The 27,918-nt window shown below is 43.3% G+C and overlaps 1 protein-coding gene across 3 annotated transcripts; it reads left to right on the forward strand.

The window, feature by feature from the left end:
* Window positions 1-3,696: 3,696 nt before the first annotated feature.
* ZNF365 (zinc finger protein 365) lies at window positions 3,697-27,619 on the forward strand. 3 transcript variants are annotated; one of them, XM_036336839.1, is made up of 6 exons: window positions 3,697-3,952; window positions 5,899-6,654; window positions 19,439-19,619; window positions 24,623-24,660; window positions 25,890-26,155; window positions 26,942-27,619. In XM_036336839.1, exons 2-5 carry the CDS (start codon window positions 5,912-5,914, stop codon window positions 26,149-26,151), a joined length of 1,224 nt encoding a protein of 407 aa, XP_036192732.1. In that variant the 5' UTR covers window positions 3,697-3,952; window positions 5,899-5,911; the 3' UTR covers window positions 26,152-26,155; window positions 26,942-27,619. The 3 variants fall into 3 exon arrangements, with proteins under 3 accessions (XP_036192732.1, XP_036192731.1, XP_036192733.1); XM_036336838.1 differs by having other exon boundaries at window positions 25,890-27,619; XM_036336840.1 differs by lacking the exons at window positions 24,623-24,660; window positions 26,942-27,619 and having other exon boundaries at window positions 25,890-26,056.
* Window positions 27,620-27,918: the final 299 nt, after the last annotated feature.

Raw genomic sequence — 27,918 nt, forward strand, 5'->3', positions numbered from 1 at the left:
AGCAGAGAACTGATCTGCTTCTTAAAGTCAATATTTAAAACCAGTCTGGAGCGAGTTCACTCGTATCCTCCCTGGATTTTCATAATTACCTGACCCTGTGTGTGAAATGATTTGTCTGAATCCAAAGGACTGCCTCTGATCTTCAGGCCACTTAGGGCCTCTGCAACCCATGGGCTCCGCCTGCCTTCAGCTGTGGGCTGCAGACATGAAAAAGGTAGCAGGAATCTGGATGGGGTGGCCCCTGGCAGGCCTTGTAGGGAGCTTCTTCACACCTGAGAGGGTCGAGGGTCAGTGCTCATTCCTTCTAAGGATGCTTTTTTGGCGACTATAATCATCATATTCAATGAGTGCATTTATTTAAATAGCCCCTCTGGTTCAAGATACCTGTTTGAAAGGCCATCCTCTGGCCACAAGGAGTGAGTGTTATCAGATAAGCAGAGGGTCAGAGGAGCTCACAAATCTCCTTTCAGTTCCCAGGTCTTTCAGCAAATATTCTCTGAAAACCTTGTCTGATGAATTCTTTCCCTTCTCAATAAAATCTATTCTATTAATCATTTGGCCTTCCTCTCTCCTTCTTTCTTCCCTTCCTCTCTCCATCCTTCTCTTCCTCCCTTCCTGCCTGTTCTTCCATTCTGCTTTCCAGTGGCAGTGAAAAGAACAGTTTTTTGGAGTCAAAATTATATTCAAATCCTTCCTATCTCTAATGCTTATTTGTGGTGTGACGTTCAGCAACTTTCATTACATCTTTAGCAGCATTTCTTCTTGTGCATAAGGGGCTACCAATGTTTGTCTTGGATATGGTAACATCAGAGTGTTTCTCAAACTTTATTGGCATGAGAGTCAATTAGAGAGAGAAGTGAGAATGCAGATTCTCAAGATCCATACCCATAGACTCTAGTCCATTTGGTCAAAGTTCCAGGTATCTGCATTGTAACATTGATGTTTGCAGACATCAAGGATCCTACTTTGAGAAACACTACATATGCTTGTAAATGCTTAGTAGAAAGAAATTTATTATAAATATTCAAAAGGTGGGAGTTATGATCATTATTCATTGAACATCTACTATGTACCAGGTTCTGGAGATAGGTCCTGCTTCCTTTATTTCACTATGAATTTAATTTGTCCTATATGTTTGCCTTGTCCTATCCCACTAGCTCTAAGTTCCAGGAGGGCAGGATAAAGAAGCATAATGTGGCGGAGAAGAGCATAAATGTTAGAAGACATGATTCTAATCCTGAAGCTATTCTTTACTACTTGGAGTCCCAGCTCTAATACTTTCTAAGTGTGTGATCTCAGGAAAGTAACTGAACTTCTTTGCGCCTCAGCTTCTCTTACATAGACAGGGGATTCATCTGTTCAACATTCATTCCTTCAATAAACATTTATTGAGCACTTTCTAGGTGATCAACAGTGTCACTGCTAGGTACTAGGAATACATTGGAAAGTAGGACAGATAGGGTCCCTGACTCGTGTAGCTTAGAATTTAATAGTGGACACAAATATTAAATAGGTAATGACACAAATAACCAATTCCATTCCAATAAGCTGTGATAAATTTAACCAGCAGGAGCTAACCTAGCCTGGGAGTGTCAGGGAAGACCTCTTGGGATGGGGGATATTGAGTCCTGAGAGATGAGGCGGGACTACCAGGAAAAGAAGGCCCTGAGATGGGAAGAAGCTGGACTCTTGAAGAAGTACAGGGATACCCATGTGGCTACAGCTGAGTGCACAGGTGATGAAAGGATTAAATGAGACAACAAAGTACTTAGCACAGTGCCCAGCACAAAGGAACATAATAATCATGGACATAACACACCTTCCGAATTGTTGTAGACAATGTGTGAAGAAGTGCTGTGTAAACCAAAGGTTCTCAAATTAGCCTTCACCAATCACCTGGAGGGCTTTTTGAATCACAGATTGCTGGGTCCCACTTCCAGAGTTTCTGATTCAGTAGATCTGGCTTGAGGTAGATAATCTGCAATTCTATGCTAACAAATTGCCAGGTTATGCTCGTGCTGCTGGAATATGTGGGTGGGGGGAATGGTGAGGGGAAGGGAAGGAACAGGCAGGGGGTGGGAGATTTGGAATTTGAGAACTAGTGTAATTGTCAGGTCCCAAATGCCTGTCATCAAAGTCGAATCTCCCACAATGCTCAGCTCTAGACCCTGTACAGAACAACTCCATCATGATTTGATAATACATATTCTTTATACTTCTAGGGTGAGAAAGGGCCTTTGAAAATCCACACCGCTTTATTTACACAAGAGATGACCTCAAGGACCAGAGAAAGTGACAATTTCACCTGAGAATTGGGAGCAGCCTGAACCCACCGTTTCTCCTCTCCAGAGCATACTAGTAGTACTTTTGGCGCACTTTGCCGAAGGCAGGCAGAGGCAAGGCAGCCCCTGAGAGTGGCTTACCCTGCATTCTCCCTGCATGGGCTAGATGAGCAAGATGGCCTGGCCCTCCACGACAGGTATCTTGCACATGCAAAATTTTCTTACTGAATACATTGATTTTTGGAATAAACGTATTTTTGAGTCATGAGATAAATTCAACGAAATATAATCTTTTCAAAGAGAGTATACCCCACAGCGATTGTCTATCATGCTTTAAGTGGAAATGAGGACGTTCGCTCCCCTTGTCTTTTCTGTTTTTCCTTCTGTGCGTAGGCCACTTTCTTGTGGAAATAAAATTGATAATAAAAACGGAAATGAAAATGACAGCTTATTTACTCAGTGCATGTCTGGGTCAGAGAGTGCTTTTGCCCCATCACCCGATTAAGAGGTGGGTCCCAAGGATCTCCATTTCATAGATGAGGGGTCCAAGGAATCTGATGCAGGTCCTAGAGCCAGGATTTGAATCCTCCAACTAGGGTTTAAATCAAGGCTGACTCCAGAGCTTGGCCTCTTAATTACATTAATGTGATGATTAAATTGTTTTTTAAAAAAATCAGTGTTGAAATGTAATAGTAAAGTGAGATCAGAAACACCCTGGGGAGTCAAGAAGATGCATTTAAATAACTGTCTACAGATGAATAATCTCTCATTTTGACAAGAAAACCCAACAATGCCTTTCCTACTGGTTTCAGATTTCAAGAGTTAGATTAGAAATATCCCAAAATAGCTTTTTTTTTTTTAAAGGCTGAGTCATGAGGGTCCTTCAGGAGGAAGAAGCCTCTCTAGGATAAATCTTAGCTTCTGTGTTAGGAGGGGCATGTCCCTCAGATAGGGGTGAAGCTGGGGGTCTTGTCGCGTTATTTATACACAACCCATAGACTTTACTAGATTTGGTTCTGCCGGTTGGCTTAGCACCAGGACACTCGGCTAGGAAGGCTCGAATAGACTCTCCAGGTTAGTTATTTTGGGACATCCTCTCTCTGTTGCTTAGGATGAAGTGGTCCTAATATAAATACCCAGCTCTTCCTACCAGCAGGTTTTCGAAAAGGATGCCCAGCCATGCTTCCTCCTCGTCCACACTCTCCCGCTCACCAATAACTGTAAAGTGCAGAAAGCTGGCCAGGGCCTGTAGAAAGCGCAGCGCCTCGGAGGCCGGGCAGGCTTTCCTCCCTCCCTGTCGGGGGAGCGATCGCGGCATCTCTGCTCGCGGAAAACTGGGTCCAAGCCGGCTCCACGGGGCGGGGGGAGGGGGGGCGGGGGAGCCGGTGCTCCCAGCAGCTGGGCAGAGCGGGGGTGGCACCGCGCGGCCACGGCGCTCCAGGAGCGTCGGCTCTCCGCGCGCGGGGTCCCCCGCAGCCACGCGCGTCGCCCCCGCCGGCCCGCGCCACGCTCCGCCCTGGACGCCGCTGGTCCCGGCGCCCGGGTGCGCGCGGGTGGGAGCGGGCCCAGCTCCGCTGATTTACGGCTCTGCTGAAAACCGCTCCGCTCCCGCAGTAGCACCGGCCGCAGCGGCAGCAGCAGCAGCGGCTGCAGCTGCAGCAACAAGTCGGGTAAGTGGTGGTTGCGGAGCATCTGCGCCTGCGGCCCGGCCCAGGGGGCGCGGCGGAGGGGGCCGGCCGGGGCTGGGAGGGAGGTCCCGTTCCCGCACCGTGGCCGGGAGTTGGGCTTCTCGACCCCACCTGCAGGAACTCGTGTGCTCACGGATCCACTTGGACACCAGGGGCTGGCATGCTGGGAGGCGGGCACAGGGAGAGCCGGGACCCCGGAGGCTGGGTCCTTGCCTGCCTGGCTTAGGCAGAGGAAATTAGGGCTTTTCTGCTAACCCCGTAGATGGGGATTTCCCTGGGCCCTTAAAAGCTTGCCTAGTCCCGGAGTGCATGATTACCCATTTCCCCTGCAGAATGCCAGCCTTTTCCCATTGCCCCCTAGGGTCCTGACTGCCCCTTCCTTCACCTCTCGCCTGCATATTTCAGCGTTTGCATCCCATCCCAGAAAACTGGTGGTTAAACAGCCAGCGTGTAGCACAGGAAGAGGTTCCCTTCTCTGGGGACCATTTGCAACTCTGCACCTCTGCTTTTGAAGAGGTTGAGGGCCCAGTAACAACACTTTTCAGCCTAGACCCTTAGCTGAACTTCCTCTTTGGGGGGCCCTATGCTTCCTCTGTTTAAGTAGAAATCATTCCTGGTGGAAATAGATATTGTGCTGCTTGCAGAATTAGGTTGCTAGCAGTCATCTGTTGCTAGGGCTCAGATAAGAAATTCCTGCAAGGAACTAAGAACATCCAGTTATTCAAAGATGCCTACCTGGTTCAAACATTGGCCATCTCGAGAGGTTGACTTTAATGTCTAGAGGTAGATCCTCAAAACGGGATCAAAGATAAGACACATCCACCCAGAACATCCTATTTTAATAAAGTCTTGGCCATGGCCCCACTTAGATCAAAAAGTATTTGACACTTTGGGTTCCCAAATTTTAGTAAATTGAGTATGGAGGGCCATTGCTCTTATGGAAACACTTTGATTTATGTCATCACAGCAATAATTAAAGGACAAATTTAAGGGCAAAAATCGCAAGTTGAACAATTTTCAGCTGATTGTGTGCTCAATGCCACAGTACCTCGTTTGAGTGATATCTTTCCTATTCTTGAGGGATTGGCTTTGACAATTCATGCTGACTTTTCCTCATTTTTTTTCTATTTGTGTGTATCAGGCTGTGAGTAAAACAGTGCATGATTTTCGGTTAATGTACTAAATTCAGGAGGGCAGGAAATTTGAATCCACTTCTGGATCTGCCATTTTCCATCTGGCCTTGAATTAATTACTTGACCTCCTTGCTCCAGTTTTCTCATCTGTAAAAAGGGAATGTTACCCACCCTTTTCATCCTAGCCAGGGGTTGGCATACTTTTTCAGTAAAGTCCAGGTAGTACGTATTTTGGGCGTTGCAGGTCACAGTGCAAAAGCAGCGGTAGATGATACAGAAATGAGTGGATGTGACTCATTTGGCCCAATGAGTGAATTTGGCGCAAGGGTTATAGGTTTTAATTTTATAAGATACTAAAGGCCTGGTGCACAAAAATTCGTGCACTCTTGCAGTCCAGGAGCTCTCAAGGGGCCTAAGCTGCAGTCTGGCCTCCCTCTGCAGGAGACGACCAGCGGACAGATAGGGGGACAGCGCCAACCTGGTGAGCAGCTGGCCCTGCCCCCCCCATCACTGCTCTGCTGCCCCCTGATCACCGTCTCCTCCCTCTGCCTGCTGGCACCCACCTTGGCTGGCCTGACACCGCCCGCTTGGCTTGCCGGTCCCACCCCCTGCCAACCGGTCGTTCAGCCATTGGGTTGTTTTACATACAGTATTAGGCTTTTATTATATAGGATTATATGCAAAGCTTATTTGAAACCAAAACCTCTGCCTCCAAGGAGATGAGGAACAACAGTCATTTCAGTAGCATTTTGCAAACAGACATGCTAACTCCCTGTTTTATTTTCCTCTGCCCAGGACTTTTAGAGTAATGCAACAGAAGGCCTTTGAAGAAAGCAGATACCCCTGGCAGGAGTCCTTTGAGAATGTTGCTGTGTGCTTGCCATTCCGCTGCCCGAGGTGCGGAGACCATACCCGATTTAGAAGCTTGTCATCATTAAAGGCCCATCTGGAATTCAGTCACAGCTACCAGGAAAGAACCCTCTTGACGAAATGCAGCCTCTTTCCGTCCCTCGAAGACACAGACCTAGTCACATCCTCGGAACCCCTGAAACTGGGGAAATTGCAGAGCTGCGGCAACGTGGTGAAGCAGAAACCCAGCTATGTTAACTTGTACAGCATTGCACACGAGCACTGCAAGGACAGGAAGCCATTCGAGGTGGTGGCCGAGAGACCTGTGTCCTACGTGCAGACCTACAGTGCAGTGGATCTATGTGCCGACCCGCTGGATGGGCCCAGGGCCAGTCCCGGACTCCCCACCTCCGACACCAAAGCTGCTTTCGAGGCCCACGTCCGAGAAAAATTCAATCGGATGGTCGAGGCCGTGGACAGGACCATCGAGAAGAGGATTGACAAACTCACCAAAGAGCTGGCCCAGAAGACTGCAGAACTGCTGGAAGTCCGGGCGGCTTTTGTCCAGCTGACTCAGAAAAAGCAGGAAGTTCAGAGACGAGAGCGGGCCCTGAATAGACAGGTGGACGTGGCAGTGGAGATGATCGCGGGGCTGAGGCAACGCCTGACAGAATCGGAGGAGGAGCTTCTCAGGAAAGAAGAGTAAGTGGCGCTGGACCAGGATGCTCACCCCTTTGCTCCAAGCACCCACCCCCAGATGACAAGCCAGTGTTAAGCCAGGTTTGGCGCTTATTACTTGCAGGTGGTACCTTGGCTGCAGTTCTCATTGATGTAGTTGAATGTGGGGGGCACAAGGCTTTTAATATTATTTACCCTCCCTGTGTATGGTCAGCAACCTGTAAGTCAAAATACCTAATTTTTTCCTCACCCTGGAAACTGTAAAGTACAGATAATGTTTTTAAAGAGAGGTTTCTTGTTTCTGTGGTGGGTGTCGTTTCCCACGCTCACTGGTGAGCGGGGGAGTTGAATGGGCGGGCAGAAAGGTGGGCTCGGGAGCCTTCCTTCTTGACAATCTCCGTGTAATGAAGTTGAGAACATGAGATGCTGTCTCATTCGAGTGTGAAGTATGCCCTAAATACAAATACTTTTGGCTTCTTTGCCATTTTGGATTTTTCCGCCTACCGTAACTAAATGTTGGTTGATTGCCGAGAATCCATCCAATGTTGGTTGATTGCCGAGAATCCATCCAATTTACTTGGAAGACGCAGACATTAGGAAACCCAGAGGGATCTGCGATATTGCTGTGCTTCTGTGATTTAAGTTGGAGAATTTTCTTTTTGTAAAAGGTTATGTCATACTAGAGTGAGTCACGCATGCCTGCTTGCAAAGAGTTGACACTGGTTTTCACAAGTTATGGGTGTTCAGATAAGCTACTACTTTAAAAGCCATCGTACTTAGAAAAGCATTTCCTTATCAGTGTTATGGATTCAATACAAACTAAAAAAGTATTCGTAACAATGCTGTGTATTTCCCTAAAGCAGCATGTTGGATTTAGTTATAAATGAAGTCTTGAAATTTATAGAATGAAAGGACATAAAAATTGATAAACTACAACATGCTGGAAGGAAGGTTTCTAAATTGAGTTCCGTTGTAGAGACTGACTTCATTTCATACTTTCTCTGCCCTGTGGCACTCTTCTTTATGTGGTGTTCCTTAAAATGGAGTAATTAAAGCTTCCTCCATTTGGTGAGAGGCTGAGAAACCCTGAATATTAAAGAGATCGTCCTTCACTGTCGCTAAATGCTTACATGCTACCTAGAAGGAAAGCCTGCTCTGCTCAACTAGACATTTTCCAAATATGTAGCGAAGGCAGACCTGAATCAGCCACTGATTTACTTTGATCTTAGGGAAATGATATCTAAGGAAAAAATCTTTTTCTCTTGGATCCTGGTGTTTCCTGGTGGGAAGTTAATGCTTTGACCCATATGGCCACCTGGGTGACTAACATTACACAACTGGAAAAATAGCAGATGGGGGTTCCCCTGTGCGCTGAGAAAAGCTTAGAATTAAATTTTGTGATATTTCTGTTTGATTTAAGAGCAGTACATTTAAAAGGTAAGCAAATTAATTGTTTGCATTTATTTATTTGTTGTATTTTATTTATTAAATCTGTAAGGAATAATGGATGTGGAATTTGGGGTGGTGGAAGACAGTTTGATGGTAGGGAGGGTCATCTGGTTAGATCTAGGTTATGGTCAAGGATCTAACTTTTATTTTGGTGGTGGGTCAAGAATGCTTTATTATTAAATAGAACAGGTGAACTAGCTTTAGTAAAAGTGGGCCATGAATGGATCAATAATGATAATGTGTTATGGTTAATCCAATGCTGTCACCTGAAGACCAATTGAAAAACTAACACATACTTGTAGGAAAATTAACATGTAGAATTGTACATGTTTAAAGTCATCCCTCCTTTCCAAGCATACATACCCCATACCCATATGGACTTTAAACATAGAGCTACTGTGTTTTTCCAAATGGCATCATAACACGTATTATCCTGCCACTTGTGTGAGGAGTTTGTTTTTGTTTTAACATAGTATATTGTAGGCATCTTTTATGCACTAAATAGAATTATGTCATTCCTCTTGATTACTGGGTGGTATTCCATGGTATGGATGCATCATGGCTGATTTAATCAGTCTGCTGTTGATGAATGCATGGTTTTGTTCCATTTTTTTTAGTATTAAAAATAATGCCTTTGTTAACGTCTTTGTACATATACCTTTGTTCACATTTTTGTGAATATATCTGAGGGTAAAGTTGATTTTTAGTATGACATTTTTTTGGACTACCAGAAGAAAAAAAAAAGCAATGTTATCAAAGTAACCACTTTAAATGAAAATACAATGAAACTGCCTTGAACTTTTAAACATAAAATAACAAAGTCTTCATTTTCTTCAGCCTTCATTTGGCCTGTTCTATCAGTCTCTGTATTCAAACCTCAAATAATCATTCTTTCTGCACATAAAATAGGACTGAACGAGTCTTGTTTCCAGGAAGGACAGTGGAGCCATTGGTTTGAGAGATCGACTACGGCCCTTGCCCTCAGTGTCCACAGTGTCCAGCCCCCCTGCCACTACCACCCCCTAACCCTCTGAGATGGGGATGCAGCACAAGCCAGCTGCCCATCGGCCACACCATTGAAACCAGGTTGATTTGACTAGATCTGCCTGGCTGGGCTGGGCCATGCCCCTTCCCCCCTTACCTCTTCCTCACAGAGCTGAGCCTTCCACCAAAGAGGTGACCTTTCAGATATGGGAAGCTGCTTGGCCAGGGAACCTACCAGGAACTGTGCTCCCCTGCCGAACCCCTCCAGATGAGCTCCCCCGGCCCATTTGTGGGAGAAGGTAGGGTTGTTACGGTACCACTCAAAATGGACTTTCACTCCAGGGACCCTTTGAGACCCAGGTGGTAGATTTTGTTTTTGTTTTTGTTTTTTTTTTGTTTTTTTAAGCAAACATCTAGTATTTAATATTCACTTGAGTTTCTCTTGACTATCGATTTTTCCTCAACTTTAAAATTCTTTCTTTCGAACTGAAATAAAGCACTCTGAGGGCCCATTTTGCCCTGAGACCATCTTTAGCTGGAATGACCTCAGATTGTAGAAGATATATATATGCTTTGCAACAGAGAAGATTGTTTGAATTGGCAGTATTTTGTACTTTTGTGCCAGTGAGTCTCATTGTACCTTTGTAGAGAGGTATCTCTGTGTTTCTGGAGAGCAAATCCAAAAAAGAAATTTCTCATTGTCTTCACAAAGTCTGTGCAATTTTAAAAGTCCTTTGGAAACAGGTATTTACTTATTCAAGAGTATTCAGGGCTGTAGGGTAGCGCTGTCCATAATCAGGTAAATCAATCCTGGCCAACCTTGCAGGAAGGTATCCTTTAACAAGAATGGATGGCTGTGGGTAGTAGCTGATTCCTGGCCCAGCTGGTCACCTGGGGTTTGGAGAACATCAGTGTAATAACATTAATCCTTCTTCTGCTGGGAAGGTTGGGAAGTCCCACCTGACCACCTGGGATGTGCCTAGCACTATGCTAGGTGTGTGTGGGGAACACAGACTTCTTGGTATTTTTCCCTAAGGAACTTACACTCTACATAGGAAGAATCCATATATCCATGAACATGCCCATGTTCACACCCAGGGCTTTGAACAAGTACTTAAATACAAGTACTGGTTTCAAGTAGATAAAGAAATTAGAGGACAGATTTTTCTACTTAAGAGTCCACACTGAAGGAGTGAGGACAAAGGGCAGAATTTGCATTGGTAACCAGAGGACAGTGACATTGGAGAACAGCAGGGAGGTTAGAAATGACCCCTGAGGGGACTGTGCAACTTCAGTACTGGAAGGTACCCCGGTCTTCTTCAGGATAACACCCTCATTTTACAGACGGGAAAGTAAGGCCCAGAGAAGTGTTGTGACTCATCCAAGGACAAAAACTTAGTATCAAAGCTGAGACTGGAACCCAACTCCCTGTCTCTGCTGAGTGCTTTTTCTGTTAATTCACTGTGTCTCAGCCAGACTTTTGAAAATGTGGTCTTTGCCCAAAGCGTCAAGACTTAAGTAATACTGAATCGGGCCCATTTTGGAATGGATTTGCTCCTTTTCTATTTTGAGAGGGCTGCCAGGATGACGTCATTTATTTTTCTGATGTGATTAAAGCAAATGTCAGCTGGCATCAGAGGTGTTGGGAAATTGGGAAATGGTCGTGTCATTAAGTCTGCTTATGGTATTAAGCTTCTGGAACACCAGCCCAGGGCTTTTAACTTCCAACAAGGGCTCTTAACTTGACGCTCTGCACGTCCTTGCCCAGCCAGGGTGGAGCGCGTGCCACCAGCCTTTGATTGTAGTGAGGGGTCTCTTTGTAATTCTATCTCTTAATTTCCATCCTGATCCCTTGTGAGCTAGAATATAATCTTTTCCCTTCTTCCTACATCATTTCCCCTGTTTCCCAGACTGGAGTTAGCACAAGACAAATCTTTATTGAGTGTGTGCTGAGTGCCAGGTGCTGTTCTAGGATCTGGTAAGGCAAGTGGTAAAGCAAAGAGTCCGGTCCTGCTTTCATGGCAGGGACAGGCCAGAAGGTGAAGTAGACAGTCAAATGGTCATCAGGGGTATGATAAAAGAGACGGATAGGGGTAGCCTGACCCAGGTAACGTCCATTTGGGTTTCTATCCAAAGCTGGCTAGGGAGCACTGGCCTTTAAAAGGCAAGCTTGATTTGGAAACTTGCTTTGCACAACTAAACCCTCTTGCCACTTAATTATGTCTTTCCCATTTTTGATGAGCCAAAGCAGTGAGTAAGCAACTTGTCTCCAGAGCTAGGAAGCAGGCCAAGGAAAATCATGTCAGATGTAGAGTTCAGTTGGACAGGGAGGGGTCGGTTCGTTCCACATTTTAATGCGTTTATGTAAATGGGGGGGTGTCCTCTTTTCCAGGCTCTGTTCCATGCAGACTTATAAACTGTTGTACAAAAAAACCAATGTCAGACATGCCCTCAGCACGTGCCATCAGCCCTTGATTGCAGTGAGGGATGTCAGATGGTAAAATTTGGAGACCCAACAAATTTGTCTATGTTTCTTTCTCTCTCTTTCACACTTTCCCTCCTCTCCCCCAGCCCTACCCGACAGATTTTTGGCCTGAGGGACTTAGACTGTAAGTGTTGATCTACTTAGAACCAATAAAAATAATTTGACTTTCTCATCAGTTTTAAATACTTAATGAGAAATTTATACTTCTTCGTTTATTCAAAGAAGCCAAAACGAAAGATAAGGCAAAGGATGTTACGGTCCCAGGTGTGTGGTAGGTGCAGAGTCCACCCCATGGAACCCTTGGGGTGTACAGGAGCTGACCCCAAGCTCTGAGTTTGCAGCCAGGTTCCTGGTGCTCGGAGGTGATTGAGTCTGACTTTGGGATTTGCACTGTGACTGGCATCACGGTCTGTCTGAAGTGCTCTGTGATCAATGGCTAGACTATTTTTAACCGGAGGTATTTTTTACCCTTTCATATACCTCTGAAGAGGTTCATAAATCAGTAATGCAAAATGAAATTTAAATAACTTGGTGGAGCTTTGCCTTTGGGAGGAGAAGCTGACATTAAAGTGTTGTTTAAGAATAGAAGAAAGGCATATGTTTTAGATCCCACCTACATTCCTGTAGGAGGTACCTGTAATATAGGTTACTTATTTGTTTTATGCCCCAGTACTTGTCTGGAAAAAGATAAAAAGAAACTTAAGTATCTTTTTAATCAGTTCGAGATTTTCAACTAGAGATGTAGCTGCACATTTGATGCATTCAGCAGAGACTTGTTGAGACCCTACTGTGTGCTGGGCTCACAGTTAAAGGAGCAGGCAGGGTCCCTGGTTTACTCAGGGATTTTACAATGAAACGGGGTCAATAGCACTAGTCCTCTGCAGTGTGTACTGAGATAGGGTGCAAGGTTCTTCAGGAGAACACAGCAGGTAACCTAACCCACACCAAGCCCTGTGTCTGGGTAGCTTCCCCACAGGAAAGCCCTGGGACTGGAGGGACCATTGAGAGAGGGAGCTTGGCCCTGGCAGGTGTGGCTCAGTTGGGTGAGCATCCTACTGCGCACCCAAAGGCTGGGCACATGCCCACATTGTGGTTTTGACCCCTAGTTTGGGTGAATATGGGAGGCAACCAATCAATGTTTCTCTCTCACATTAATGTTTCTCTCTCTCCCTCTCACTTTCTCTCTCTAATATCAATAAAAACATATTTAAAAAATAGTGGACACTTGGAAAAGGCAGGTGTAGGGACCCTGCTGGAGGAACAGCATGTGCAAAAGTAAGGATCTGGCTGAATGGAGTTCACTGAAACTGGAGCAGAGAGCTATGTGGTGCACATTAATGAGGAACATAAGCCTATAGGATGGCCATAAAAGCTGGGAACATAGGGGAATAGACATAATAAGTGGTTTATTTATAATAGATTACAATATGTGATAGGATGGGTGTGTTGACTCTCATTAACAATGAGTAGTGCATTGCCTATGTAAAATTGAAACGAAGACCAGCATTAATGTGCATTTCCCTCTTTCTCTATGCCTGCTTCTAGAATGTGTTGTTCACATGACAGTATGTACTTTGTATAGTATAGCCTTTGATTTTTCTGAGTGAGCCTGTCTTTAACCTACCTCAGAAGAAGTAAGTGAGGTGGTTGAAATGAAATAATATCCATGAATGAGTGCATGAGTGACAAATATTTATTCTAAATAGAGCTTTGATTGCACTGAAAGGACTTTTTCACTCAGTGCTTCTGTATACTGTGTTTATTTCTGAATGTCTATAAATCTCAGGATACTGTCAGATTTTTGAGCTCTGCAAGTCATTTGGCAAAATAATGAATGTCAGGACAGTTTCTTATACTATACTGGTGTTTTTTTCCTTTAGTATCAACTATTGCTTTAAGGAAGCATGTGTCTCACTGAAGCTTAAAACTTAAAACCTTGGATTTAATCATACTTAATCTTTTAAAAAAATAAACAAGAAGTCAAAGATGGGGCTGGAAGTAGCCTGGGACTCGTTCATTTCCCCAAAGCTGGCTATACCCACACCCTGACTGAATTTCCCCCAGGTTCGCCCTGATCTTCTCATCTGGCCTTCCAGCCTTCACACTGTAGTGAGAATCACAGGGTTGAGAACCAAACATAAAACCACACAAGTCATTCTGCTCTTTTGTCTGATAGCATCATATTATTCTTTTTCTTAAGTCACATTCAGCTCAGGTCTGTAATTACGTATTTATTTTAGTACGTGTTGCTTTTAAGGTCTGCTCCTCCACTACACTACCGGCCACATCCGGCCTGCTACATGTTTTTGAGGAGCCATGAGCTAAGAATGGTTTTCGCATTTTTAAATTGTTGAAAAATTAAAAAGAAAAATAATTATTCACGATATATGAAAATTATAGGAAATTCCAGTTTCAGCGTCTGTAAAGTAAAATAATTTTAAAACTACATTGTGTTGTTACAAAGCCGTGCTCCTTTGTTTTACATGTCACCTCTGGCTCTGTTGCACTAGGCCAGCGGTTCTCAACCTGTAGGTCACAACCCCTTTGGGGGGGTCGAACGACCCTTTCACAGGGGTCACCTAAGGCCATCGGATAACACATATATAATTACATATTGTTTTTGTGATTAATCACTCTACTTTAATTATGTTCAATTTGTAACAATGAAAATACATCCTGCATATCAGATATTTATATTACGATTCATAACAGTAGCAAAATTACAGTTATGAAGTAGCAACGACAATAATTTTATGGTTGGGGGTCACCACAACATGAGGAACTGTATTAAAGGGTCATGGCATTAAGAAGGTTGAGAACCACTGCACTAGGCAGAGTTGAGGTGTGTGATGGAGCCCATATGCCCTGCAGAAACATTTACTCCCTGGCCCTTTACAGAAACAGGTGGCTGGTCCCTGGGTTAGACAGTAAGCTTCATGAATATAACCATGGGTTCCCGAGTGCCCCAGCACTAAGCCCAGTACCTGGTAGCATTCAATAAATGTTGGTTGAGTGACAGAATAATGGGATAATTAAATGTATGGATTGTGGCATCATCTTCCTTGTGTTTGAGCCCACGTTGCCCACCCTCCTCAGAGTTCTGAGGTTCTGGATCACGCTGGTACACAGAAAGAGGCAGTTCTCAAATGTTGTGGCCTCACTTCCTCATACACTCCTAAAAAAAATCTGAGGACCCCCAAAAAGCTTTTGCATGTGTCAGTTTTATCTATGGACATTTACTATATTAGAAATTAAAACAGAAATTTGAAAATCACTTATTAATTCATTTACAAATAGCAATAAGAAATCCATTCTTGCTAACATACATAACACATTTCTATAAAAAAAATAACAATTTTCCCAAAAACAGTTCAGTGAAAGGAGTGCATTGTTTATACAATTTGCAGATATTATTAATGCCTGGCCTAAGAGAAGGCAGCTGGACTTTTTCAGTTCTTTAGCATTTAATCTGTGGCAAATTTGTTATTTTGTTTGAAGCGGATGAAGGAAATCCAGTCTCACACAGTATGAAGCAGGAAAATGGAGAGGTATTTTAATACCATTTTCAGAGAATAGTGGGTATTCTGCTTTGATACTATGCCAAAATTCAACAGTTGGTAGTTTCTTAAAGGTTAATGGCATCATGGAATCTGAAATCATATCAATGAGTACGCTCTCCCTCGCATTGAAATCCAGTGAGTGGGTATTTTACTCTTGGAGTATAATAAAGAGGTTACAAATGTAATGTGGTTTAATTCTTTCTTTTCCATTCAGGAAATTCCCCAGATCCTTGGGGAAATGAGAGGTGTTTCTGGACATTGTTCATCCAGACTGAGCAGGATGTGAAAGGGGATCCAAAGTTGTGCACACAAGCCGCTCCACAGTCAGCCATGGGCTTTGTTACTGTTTTCATGAATCTGGATACCCAAACACGATCTCAGTAGGGTGGATTTCTCCAGCCCCTGTCTTGGGGAACTTCTCTTTTAAAATTAAATCACCAGGCTTGTTTCAACTCTCTCTCTCTCTTTTTTTTTAAAGTTGATGTGAAACATCCATAAACTGAAATTAGGTTAGCATTGGTGCCAGGTTGGTTGACAAATACAAAGGGTATTAACTTCTTGGCTTCAGGGCACAAGATAATTGGATGAAGGGAAAGTTAGGAAAAGATGCTTCTCTTCTCCAACATGACATAATGCTCCATGAACAGCTAGGAGCATTCACGTTAATTCGCAAAAGTTTTATATGGAACCAGCAGCAAGACATTACATGATTTAAAAATACAGCCACAGTCATAAGCTGTAATGCATTCAGACTTGTTTTCTTGATTTTGAGATGTTAATCCTGTGGGATTAAGCTGTCAACTATTGCTGTCTTATATTTTAAACACTACAGAGAGCCCAAGAATAGTAAATATGCAGAGAGAAAAAGAAGACTAGGAAAAATGGTGACAGTAGTTACCTCTGGGTGATGGGATTTTGAGTGTTTTTGTTTGTTTGTTTTTTCCTCCTTGTCCTTTTTAAACATTCATGACAACAAGCATTTATTGATTATTATGTGTCATATGTTGTATTGAGTGAGGGACTTAGAGCAGAGAACAAAGCTGATTCAGCCCTTGCTCAGTTAGATCTTCTAAATAGGTCAGCTTTCATATCCTATATAATAAAAGGCTAATATGCAAATTGACCAAACAGCGGAACGACTGGTCGCTATGATGTGCACTGACCACCAAGGGGCAAACACTCAATGCAGGAGCTGCCCCCTGGTGGTCAGTGCGCTCCCACAGGGGGAGTGCCGCTCAGCCAGAAGCTGGGCTCACAGCTGGCGAGCGCAGCGGCGGTGGCAGGAGCCTCTCCTGCATCTGCGGCAGCGCTAAGGATATCTGACTGACGGCTTAGCCCACTCCCCCCCTCAGTCGGACATCCCCCGAGGGCTCCCAGACTATGAGAGGGTGCAGGCCAGGCTGAGGAGACCTCCCCCCAGGACACGAATTTCGTGCACTAGGCCTCTAGTATCCTATAATAAGTGTGAAATCTTTCTATCATGAGATAAGTATAGTATGTATTATAGACCAAAATGAATTGAAAAAACACAATGGCTGTGTTTTCTGTGTTTTTGGTGGAAGAGGGTTTATGGGTTTTTGGTTGTTTTCCCACAAGTACCATTTGGAGACTGTTTCATTATTCAGTTAACAACCTAAATTGCACCCAGGAAGTCTCTGCAATCGGTTTGACGCCGAATCAATTAAAGCCTTGCTGTTGGGAAGAGGATGTAGGAGCCATTTCTTGAGCTATGCTTTTAGTGGTGCTTTTGAGATGTGAAGATACTCTCTCCAAAGGATCTCAACCATAAGTTGGAGCCACGAAAGCCGAATGTAGCACTCAGACGGACCCTCCACTCTTTGCTGCTAGTTAAGGTTCATGGCTCACCTAGGAGGCAGATCAAAGCTGAATGACAGTGGAGCTTGAAAACTGGCTCATGTCCATGGCCTGAGCAGCTTGGAAAGCCCACATCTTCTATTCAGGGCTCTTACGGAAACATCTGGAAATAAACTTGAAACTTGATGATGAAAGAAAACTCTTTTCCAAAAGGACTCTTATTTCTCATGTGTGACTATTTCTTGACTACTAAAAGATAATGGAATTATTACGGGACTCGGGTTTATGTTTGATCCCTGGTAGGAAAATAGAAAAAATGGTGGCTGGTATAATGAGCAATTCTTCCAGTGAATCATTTTTGACAACCAGTCTCTTTTCTATTTTTATAAATATATAATTCCCAAGGTTTTGCAGAGACATTTGACTTTATAGGAAGTCTCAGTATGGCCAAGTGTGACATAATATATTTGTGAGAGAAAAATCATGACTAATTACAAAAGCAGCTCAGACAGAAAAGAGCTGGAAGCTGTGGCCAGCTCCCTGCAAAGACTTTCTGTGAAACTGGGACTCCTGAGCTGGCCTTCCCTGAAGCTTCTACTCGTAAGAAATCATGGAGCTCAGTGGAACATAAAGATCAAGTGGAGGTTGAAAAGATGCAAAGTAGGCAATGAATTTAATGGATTCTCTAGAACAGGGGTGGGGGATGTCTGCCCCGTGGGCCATTATAAGGCCCTCAAAATCATTTGGTCCGGCCCTGCCAAGGCATTGTGGTGAGTTAATTGAACGTTTAATCAAATATAACATTCTAATTTTTAAATTGATAATTTCGTATGGCCCACACATTATGTTGTAAACATCCAAATGGCCCTCAGCAGGAAAAAAAGGTTCCCCACCCCTGCTCTAGAACAACTGCATGCGGTTAGATTTTTAACAATAGGATTCATTTATCTACAATGAAAGAGGCTGGATGGGGAGTGGATAGTGTTTAAAATCTTGCTGCTGTATAAGCTGAGTATGGCCAGAAAAATGAGGGGTCACTCCTCGAAGGCTGAGAGAGATATTGAAGTCACAAAAGAAAATACAATATCCAACAGCTATTAACATTATGGAATTAATTATTTCCAGTGGAAGTGGCAGAACATACAGAGGAGGTGGCTGAAAGGATCTTCATGGTTTCTTACTGAGAGAGGCAAATCGGCTGAGGAGAACTGTGATACTGCACACCTGTTGGTAGTGTTGATTACCTGGAACATGACCTGAGAAACAGGCTAAGCACCAAGAGACAGCGTGTGTATGTGTGTGTATGTGTGTATACATGTGCATATGCATACACACATGCATAGAGATGCTCCAGAGATGGCTACCAAAATGTTACTTTCATACTCGCATTAGCAATAAAAATAAAATATAAAATAGCAATAAAATAATTTTTTTTTCTGGATTTGTGAATCCACAAGGAATTATGCAGATAAAAGAGCATTGTTTGAGGTATTTTGCGCAACTTTTTCGGGAAGGGGCAACATGCACAATTCTTCTTCTACATCAAGTAGAATAGCTTTCCCAGTGGACCCTGGATTGACTTCAAGATAGCATTTCTTGGGCTGTTTCATTCTTAGCTCAAACATCAACGGTTGGACAAGATGACTCATTTTATACACTTGCATTCAGCACAGCCTCTTGCTTTTATACCTTCCCTCCCTGTAGTATTTTCTCCCCTTTTAAAATATAAGTCAGAACTTTTCTCAAAAGTGTCCAGTGGTTTCCTATCTCATCTGTAATAAAATTGGGAATCATCACAGTGACCTGTGAGGCCCTTCCTGGCTGTCTGCTCCCACAGACCTCTCCTTGCCCCACTTTGCTCCCACCACCCAGGCCTCTTTGCTGTATCATAGACCCATCTGCACACCTCCCTAAACTCTTCCCAGGTGTCTGCTCAAATGTTATCCCGTCCAAAAGGTTATCCCTGACTTTGCTTTCTAAATATCACTCACCCCTTCCCTTCTTCTATCTCTCTCTACCTTCTTGCATCCAGTTTCAGCTTTCTCCTTAGTACTTATCACCACCTGACATATTTTTGTTTGGTATATATTTTTGTAAATATATTTTATTGATTTTTTACAGAGAGGAAGGGAGAGGGATAGAGAGTTAGAAACATCAATGAGAGAGAAGCATCGATCAGCTGCCTCCTGCACACCCCCCACTGGGGATGTGCCTGCAACCAAGGTACATGCCCTTGACTGGAATCAAACCTGGGACCCTTCAGTCCGCAGGCCGACGCTCCATTCAGTGAGCCAAACCAGTTAGGGCTTTTGGTATATTTTATAATGACTCTCTGCTACTAAAATTGTAATCTCTAAATGTAAATACTAAAATGGAATCTTAGCTCTTTTGTCATTGCTGTGACCACACAGCCTAGGGCAGTACCTGACAGTGTAGACACTCGATAAAATGTGTTGAAGGAATGAATTCCTGTCTCGTTTCTCCATTTTGTGTTTTTTTTCATTTTTCCTTGCAGAGAAGTTGTTACATTCAACCATTTCCTCGAAACAGCAGCTGAGAAGGAGGTTCAAGGGAAAGCTCGGCTCCAGGACTTTATTGAGAACCTGTTGCAGCGGGTGGAACTGGCGGAAAAGCAGTTGGAGTACTACCAGAGCCAGCAGGCCTCAGGCTTCTGCCGGGACATCAGCGAGCATGTGGTAAGTGTGGAAAGTCGCGCAGGTCCAGCCAGAGTGTGAGGTCCTAGGTTTGGTGAGATCCGGTTAAGGGCAGAGGAAAAGGGAGCTGGGGAGTGACTTCTAGGGATTCTCTAGACATCATTTGAGAGTATTGCCCGGCCATGCGTGTGTTATGGAAGTGAGACAGGTGAACCCCAGGCACCCGGAAGTAAGCTGAATTCTTGTGCACAGTCTCCAGTTCTTCACCCTCCAACTCCATGCCAAACTGAGTTGGTAGAAGTGTTTTTTTTTTTGGGGGGGGGTTTTAAAAAAATATTTTATTGATTTTTTTACAGAGAGGAAGGGAGAGGAATAGAAAGTTAGAAACATTGATGAGAGGGAAACATGGATCAGCTGCCACCTGCACACCCCCTACTGGGGATGTGCCCACCACCAAGATACATGCCCTTGACCAGAATTGAACCTGGGACCTTGCAGTCCGCAGGCCGATGCGCTATCCACTGAGCCAAACCGGTCAGGGCGGTAGAAGTGTTTTTATGCTTGTAGAATAAGAGACCCTCCAAAGAGACAGTTTGTCTTCCTGGGCTTTTAAATCTTCTGTAAAAATGAAGTAGTTAGACTAGATGCTCTATAGGATCTTTTGGCCTCTTAAATTCTCTGCTCATCACCTGACTTTGGTGGTTAGGAATTCTAAAATTGAAGTGTTGCATGAATATTTTCAGTCTGCAGGCTTTTAAGTAACCCAGGGCTAAGAAATGTTAAAATTCTACTATGCGAAGCCAGGAGGATATTAGAAAGAAAACAGTGGAAGGCCAGGAAGAAGCAAGGAAGCCCATTAGTTCTCCCTGTTATTTATATTTCTGCGCCCACTTCCTCTGCTCAGTTTATTTTTCCAGCTTGAAAATTGAACACCCTTTATAGGAAGTAGCCAGTCATTATTTCTTGTCATGCTATACCATGTGACCCATAGTTGAACAGCATCTCTGCTCTGTAGTCAGATGTGTATATATAAAATTACATGTATATGTGCATGCACACACAACATATATACATATACACACATATAAACATATGCACATATATACACATGCATACATACATATAAAGAAACATGACAGGAAATTAATGAATATTTATGTCCATGCCCTCTGTGTCCCAAATATGAGTGACATCATCTGCCTTCATCAGGCTTGATTTACCAAGGGAAGACTTGATTAATTCAAATGAAGTGCAGCTCAGAGTGTCACAGGGAATTTGGATGTGGGAGCTGCTTGTGAGTAGAGCATGATCAGGCTGTTGGGAGGTGAACTCTCACTAGTGGAGGGAGTGTATTATCTCTCTGAGAAGGCCAAGAGTGAGGTGTTTGATTTATGAAAGGATTTAGCAGATGTAGGCTCCCCTGTGCTCATGTGTAATCCTCTAACTCTGCTTTGAACCATAATGTACCACATTATGAGACAGTCTGCAGACCCTGAGACATGTCTCGTTTCTATTCAGTCTACTTCGTGATCATCATAGACACTCACCTATGAAATTAGGATCCATGTCTTTGATATAATGAAAGGGCTGGTTGCGGCCTCCCAGGGTATCTGTGGCTCTAGAGACACAGAGGAACTTGGGTGCTTTTAGCAGGAGACGCTTTAGATCGTGTCTTTATTATCCTCTGGCCCAGCTTAGTGAAGGTCCAGAGCGTTGAGAGGCCAGGCTTCTGGAGCCTCAGGCCCACCCATCAAGGGGAGCTCCTAGCCCCAGTGTACCCCAGGATCAGCAGAACATTCTGACTTCTCCCCACACACATCAGCCACTTCTTTCAGAACAGCTGGGAATACCATGCCCAGCCTGGCCTGGCTCCCACCATCTCAGCTAAGGCTACACGTAAAAAACAGTGTCGATCCTCTTGATCTCCTCTTCCATCCACCCCAGTTCTCTTCCTCCACTCTTTCCTCTGTTTCTCATGACCACCTCCAGATAGCAGTGACATTTCTAAGTTGGTGTATAAATTAATTCTTTCTAAGGTGTCTTCTAGCTCTAAGATTCTTTTGTGCTCTAGAAAAATCTCCTCCCGCTCCCCCCTCGCTTTTAGTGCCTTTTCTAAAATAATGTTTCGGCATCTGTTTCTTTCCCTTAATCCCCTTGAGCATTTTTGTTCTTTTTCACCTGGCTGGTTTCTAAAAGTGTACTATGCTTACTCAGATATTTTGTCTTCATGCTCTGAAAAATGCTGTCGAATTAGACACAAAGTGACCCAGTATCCCATCTGCCAAAATCACGGACAGAACTGCTCACCCAGAAGGTCATGAAACAGCTTGGATAATCTTATTTTAAGTGTTGCATTTATTTCCTGCAGGCTGCTAAATTAGGACTAGCAGTAATTCATCTAACACTTGTTTATTGGGGCTGCCGCAGCGCTTACTGAGTGCTGAGGAAACTGCTGTGAATGAGATGGAAGAGGTCCCTGCTCTCGTGAGGAGGGGCTCACAATGAGCAAGTGAGCAAATAACGAAGATCATTTTGAAAGCGATAACCACTAATCAAGAAAAAAGTGAGATGATACGTTTAAGATGTCTACTTCAGTGAAACCCTTTCAGGAAAAGCCTTGCTGAGGAGGCTGTTTTGCACTGTGGCCTGAATAACGAGGAGCCAGCCCTGAAAATACTCAAGTGGAATGTTCTAGGCAAGGGAATAGGAATTGCCTTAGGAGGGAACAAGCTTGGTACCTTTGAGTGGTAGGAGATGAAGTCAGAGAGTTGGGAAGGATCCAGGTCATGCTGGGCCTAGTAGGTCACGCAAGGAGTTTGGGTCTATTCCAGAGCACAGAGGGAAGCCATTGAAAGGTTTGAAGTTGGAGGTAACCTGGGTTTTAGCAGAAAGTCTGGTGCTCTCTGGAGAGTTGAATGGAGGAGCGCAGGAAGGAGAGATGTGCTGGAAGGCTGTTACTGTGTGGCAGGGGAGAGGAGGTGGCAGTGTGGATAGGGTGGAGGTAAAGAGAAGGGATGGGTATATAGAATGTGTTCTGGGAGTAGAATGGATGACCACTTGGCCTTGCTGAAGGATTGGATTTATCGGGTGAGGAAAAGAGGAATCAAGAATGAATCTGAGGTTTTGGTCCGAGCAATTGAGTGTGCAGGACTGCCTGAGGCTCTAGGGGCCCGAAGGAACAGCGGCCTCTTGTGTTCACGGGGAGGAGAGCATGTGAGAGTCCACAGTGTGTGGTAACCGGTCCCACCTTCACCCCAAACCTCATAATCTGTAGGATCACAGGAGGAATTCTGATCCAGCCACGGGTTCCACTTAACTTTTTGTGTCTACATGTCCCTGCTTGTATACTTATGTATACAAACACACACTTTTTAGGGAGGCTGTGCAGAGTGAAGACTTGCGTTTGAAGTTCAGTCCTAACACTGGTAAAACATTGATGCTTTAACCAACTAGTTAACTTTTCTGCCTTAGTTTCCATATCTGAAAAATGGGGATTATGAGGCTTACCTCTTAGGGTTGTTTTGCGGGTTAATTGTGTTTGTTGCATGGTGAGTATTTTACCCAGTGTGTGATGTATAGACATGCACAATTTATGATACCATATGGAGGCTCATCTTTACCTATCTTTATTTATGCATTTCCTTTCTGTAATGCACAGTAAGTTATTCCTATTTCCTGAGGTCCCAGCAGGGTCCATTAGTTACATCCATAAATGCTGAGGTTGTGGTTCTTAAAATGTTTTGGAAGTCAGGGACTCCTTTGAACATTTGAAAACACTGTTGGTCTTTTCCCCAGAAAGGGAAGCAGGGAAGCATATACATACATATTCTTTCTTTCTCTCTCTCCTCTTTCTTTCTTTCTTTTTTTCTTTCTTTCTTTCTTTCTCTCTCTCTCTCTTTCTCTCTCTCTCTCTCATAAAATCCCAAAGGGTCTTGTGTATACATATAAGCAATACACATACAAACTATATGTATACATCCATACAGTAAAGTAAAAAAATTATTTTTTGTTATATTTTGGAGCCATCTGGCCCACTTTCTTTGTATGTTGCGTAATCTCACAACTCTCTTGCAAGGAAGGTGCCTTTTTCTGTTCATATTTACTAACCTCATGCCAAAGCCAGGCAGTGTGAACAGGGTCAACAATAAGACTGACTTTTGATTGTCAAAAGGCAGAAGGCAAACCTTCTTGGGGACATGACCCTCAAAAGTTAAGAAAACTTCTTTCTGATTTGCTCCTGACTACAGCTCAAGCTGCAGACAGAAGAATCTTACGCTGAGTCTCGCTTCTCAGGTTTAGTCTAGCAGGGGGCACGTGTCTTGGCCACATGGGGCCCTACATTTTCTTTGCCATTCTCATCTTCTGCTTGTCTTCCTACCACTTCTTTAGTGACAGAGATCAGCAACAGAAGGTTTGGAATACACTGGGTTGGCCTGTAAAATGGATGGTGACATCTGGATCACAAAATGATAATTATCAATTTATTCTGAAAATGATATTCCTAGCGTGGCCACAAACGCACATGAAGATATTTTAATGGGAATGGGAAATAATTTCAAGGATAGGTGGCCTCAGGGACAATCGCGGAGTTGTTGGTCTTCATATGCTCTCATTTTAGAAATTACGTATTTTAGGCAATAAACATTTTATGCCAGTTTTCCCCTCAGTTGAGACACTGTGACCAACCACAGCCGTAGTAAATTAGCTGCAAATGCAGTCTGAATCAACCAAGAAATAATGGTACATCATTCCAATTTTAAAAAACATGTTTCTTCAAATGTTGCTCTGTTGGGGGACTCTTTGGCTTGTTGAAGTTTTTTATTTCTGCTGATATTGGCTTCTTGGAAATCTCAGAACAGGGAGCCAGAGAGGATCCCTGAGTGAGCGGAGGCTGAGCATGAGAGGTACCGGCATCGTGGGCAGTGCTGCCCATAGTTCCTGGTTCCTTAGTGGGGATACCGTTTCTTTAAAATCTAAGCAAGATTTTATAAATCAAATTCAGTCTTCAAGTTAAGTAATTTTTTTTCTTATTTGTTTTCCTTTAGCTTACAGATAGCTCTTCAAATAGGAAGCCCAAATGCCTGTATGTATATCTTTTTATACTTTGGCCATATGATAATGTTTGCATGTTTTCCTGTTGCATTTTTTAAAAAAAATATATTTTATTGATTTTTTTACAGAGAGTAAGGGAGAGAGATAGAGAATTAGAAACATTAATGAGAGAAACATCGATCAGCTGCCTCCTGCACATCTCCTACTGGGGATGTGCCCACAACCAAGGTACGCGCCCTTGACCGGAATCGAACCTGGGACCTTTCAGTCCGCAGGCCAATGCTCTATCCACTGAGCCAAACCGGTTTCGGCTCCTGTTGCATTTTATGTGGTATCTATAATATAAATGGATTTGAGGGTCTCAGGTAAAAATTAACCAGCTTATGTACTTAACTTTCTAAAATGTGAGTGTGACTTTTATTTTTTATTTACTTTTTTATTTTTTTGTTAATCCTCACCCCAAAATATTTTTTCCATTGATTTTTAGAGAGAGTGGGTGGAGGGGTGGAGAGAAACATCAATGTGAGAGAGACACATTAATTGGTTGCCTCCCGCACATGCCCTGACCATGGCCAGGAAGTGAACCTGCAACCCAGGCACATGCCCTTGCCCAGGAATCAAATCCAAGACTTTTGGTAACATCCAGATGTCACATTCTAACCACTGAGCACACCAGCCAGGGCTTATGTGACTTTTAGCTATGCTAGTTGTAGTAGTCTATGGCAGTACGATAGTACTATAGGAGTATTTATATGGTGTTATATAGTATAATTTTCTCTTATTATGCTATAGTATAGTCATAATAGCTCTACAGTACTACTAATGAAGTATGTGTACTGTATTATATATATGCCCTTATACCATGAATCACATACTTTATAATAACTGTACTACAGATTTGTCTGAGTCCCCTAGTAGTTACTTGAAGATTCATGAGATATGGATTCTGCTCCCACCTTCTCTGTAGACCAACTGTATACATTATCCTGAGTAGTCATTTAAATTTCTGTTCCTCAGTGTTTGTCACTGATAAATAGGACTAGCAATATGTCGCTGAGAATGCAGATTCACGAGTTCCCTTCATGAAGGTCACCAGAATTGTTGGAAAGAAAGAAAACCAATATATGTCATTTGTTTTACTGGCAGCATTATCACTGCTCTAGCATGCAGGAGTGATTGTGCTGTAGGTAGCTTTCATTCTTTTAAGGTTTTAAAGAAATCTTTCTGCTCATCTCCCTCCTCCCACCCGACCATCTGTAGAAGCCGAGGACACCCACATGCAACATGTAACCATCCCGATCTCAAGACTCATTTTCATCCAAAAGGAAGGAGCTACCTGAGAAAAGCCAAGGATGAGAGGGCCAGCATGCAGCCTGCTAAGTCCATTCACGACCAGGCCGAAACCCCCAGAGAACTCTGCAGACCGCTGAAGAAAGGGGAACCTCTGGGATTAAGTCGGAAAGGCAACATCAGGCCCAAAATGGCCAAGAAAAAGCCAACAGCGCTCGTGAACATCATCTAAAAGGGTGGGTGGCCTGGTCCGTCCTCCTGGGCTTTGGGGAATGTTGTTCTGGGGGCCAACAATAATGTCCTCACATCCCATAGTAAGACACAATAGGAAAGCAAAGGGCTAACACCTTTACTTCCTGTCCGTGCAAGCACGTGGATTAACCAGAATTTAACAAACGGGCATCTTGGGGAACCAGAATTTTATTACAGGCTCCTTTTAGAAGCAAGAGGCAAATTGCAGAAATAATTTTAAAAAAGGAAGCAGTCTTTCTCAAAAGTTTAGTAAAACAAAGCTCCATCTTCTAAAATAGTTAGCCCAGTCTTCAGTACTTTCTGCATCTGCCGTTCTATGCAGTGCTGATTGGCTCAGACCCAAGGCCACACAAGATGTCAGGTGCTGAAAAAGATTCATCTATACCCCCTGCTCAAAATTGTGAGATGAGGAATGGGAATATAAATTCTCTTAATAGCAGTGAAAAACAAAACTATTTTTGTTTGTTTTTAACCTTCCCCTCAATTAGTTTGAAAGCCTCCAAAATACGAATCCCTGTTTCCCAGTGTATTCTGGTCAATCAGGACATTGGCGTTTGGGTTGCTACAGGGACTCCTCTATCCAACTTCAGCACTCATTTGGATGGACTGTTTCCCAGCTTGTTTATTTGATTCAGGCTTTTTGTTTCCCCGGATGCATGTTTGTTGAGACTTTGGTGCAGCTCTGCTGTCTTCTTTGGCTGGGTGTTCTGCACCCTAACATCATGCTCCAGCCTCTATCTTAACAGCTGTCTCTATTGCTGTGGTTGCAGGAGGACATAAAACACAGCACGGGCTCAGGGTCTGAATGGTTGGACGTCAACGAATTGCACGTGCAGTGCATTGTGAGCCATCCTGGAGACACGCAGCCCTTTCCCAAGACCTTCCCCTGGCAATGTCCACGGCCTCTCTGTGAGCTGCAGGCATGGCTTTCTCCTTGCTGGCCTACCTTGTCCACCTCCTGCTGCTTCTGTGCCCTTTCAGGATTAAAATATATGCTGTTACCTTTCAGCCAGCTGTCTGAGGTGACATTGTGCACTGCTTTCTAAAGTAGCTTCTGAAATAAACAGTACCTGTGGGATCTGGAATCTGAGACTGTCCTCCTCTCCTGCCCTAAAATGGCCTTTATTTCCAAAAGACCCATCTGTTAAGAACCTCCTGCTTTATGATTTTCTTCAAGAATGAATTTTCATGTTTTTTAAACTTAGTGTTATCATCAGATCTCCTGCAGAGTTTCCAAGTGCTGACATCCTTCCAGAAGTAAGAATAATTATGTCCACAAATAGATACATATATATATATAACATATAAAATATATACGTCAAGTATATTAATTTATTTTTAAATACTCATGGAAAAGGTGTGTGTTTGTGATGGGTGGTTTTTAAACAATGTATGCTTATGTAAATTGAATTCTCTCATTTTAAAAATTAAAACTGTAACCTAATTAACATTAGTAGAATTATGGTTGTTATTACAATAAGCATCAGATTAGCAGTGCATTAAAAATAGGTAATTAAGCAATTACTTAAAATGACAGTAAGTTGAAAAGTGTAACTTATCATTATATAAACATTTTTAACCTGTTACAGTGAAAATGTTGATTTTTGAATCTTGGCTTTGACTTTTGACTCATGGGTGTGGGCAATTCATGTGGTGTATAGGCAACTATCAAGTGGAAGAAAACATTGCTGTGAATATCACTGTTCTGGCTAACATTGTAAAAATTGTAATATTATATGATTAATTT

Source organism: Myotis myotis, unplaced genomic scaffold, assembly GCF_014108235.1.
Source record: "Myotis myotis isolate mMyoMyo1 unplaced genomic scaffold, mMyoMyo1.p scaffold_m19_p_15, whole genome shotgun sequence".
NCBI lineage: Eukaryota > Metazoa > Chordata > Mammalia > Chiroptera > Vespertilionidae > Myotis > Myotis myotis.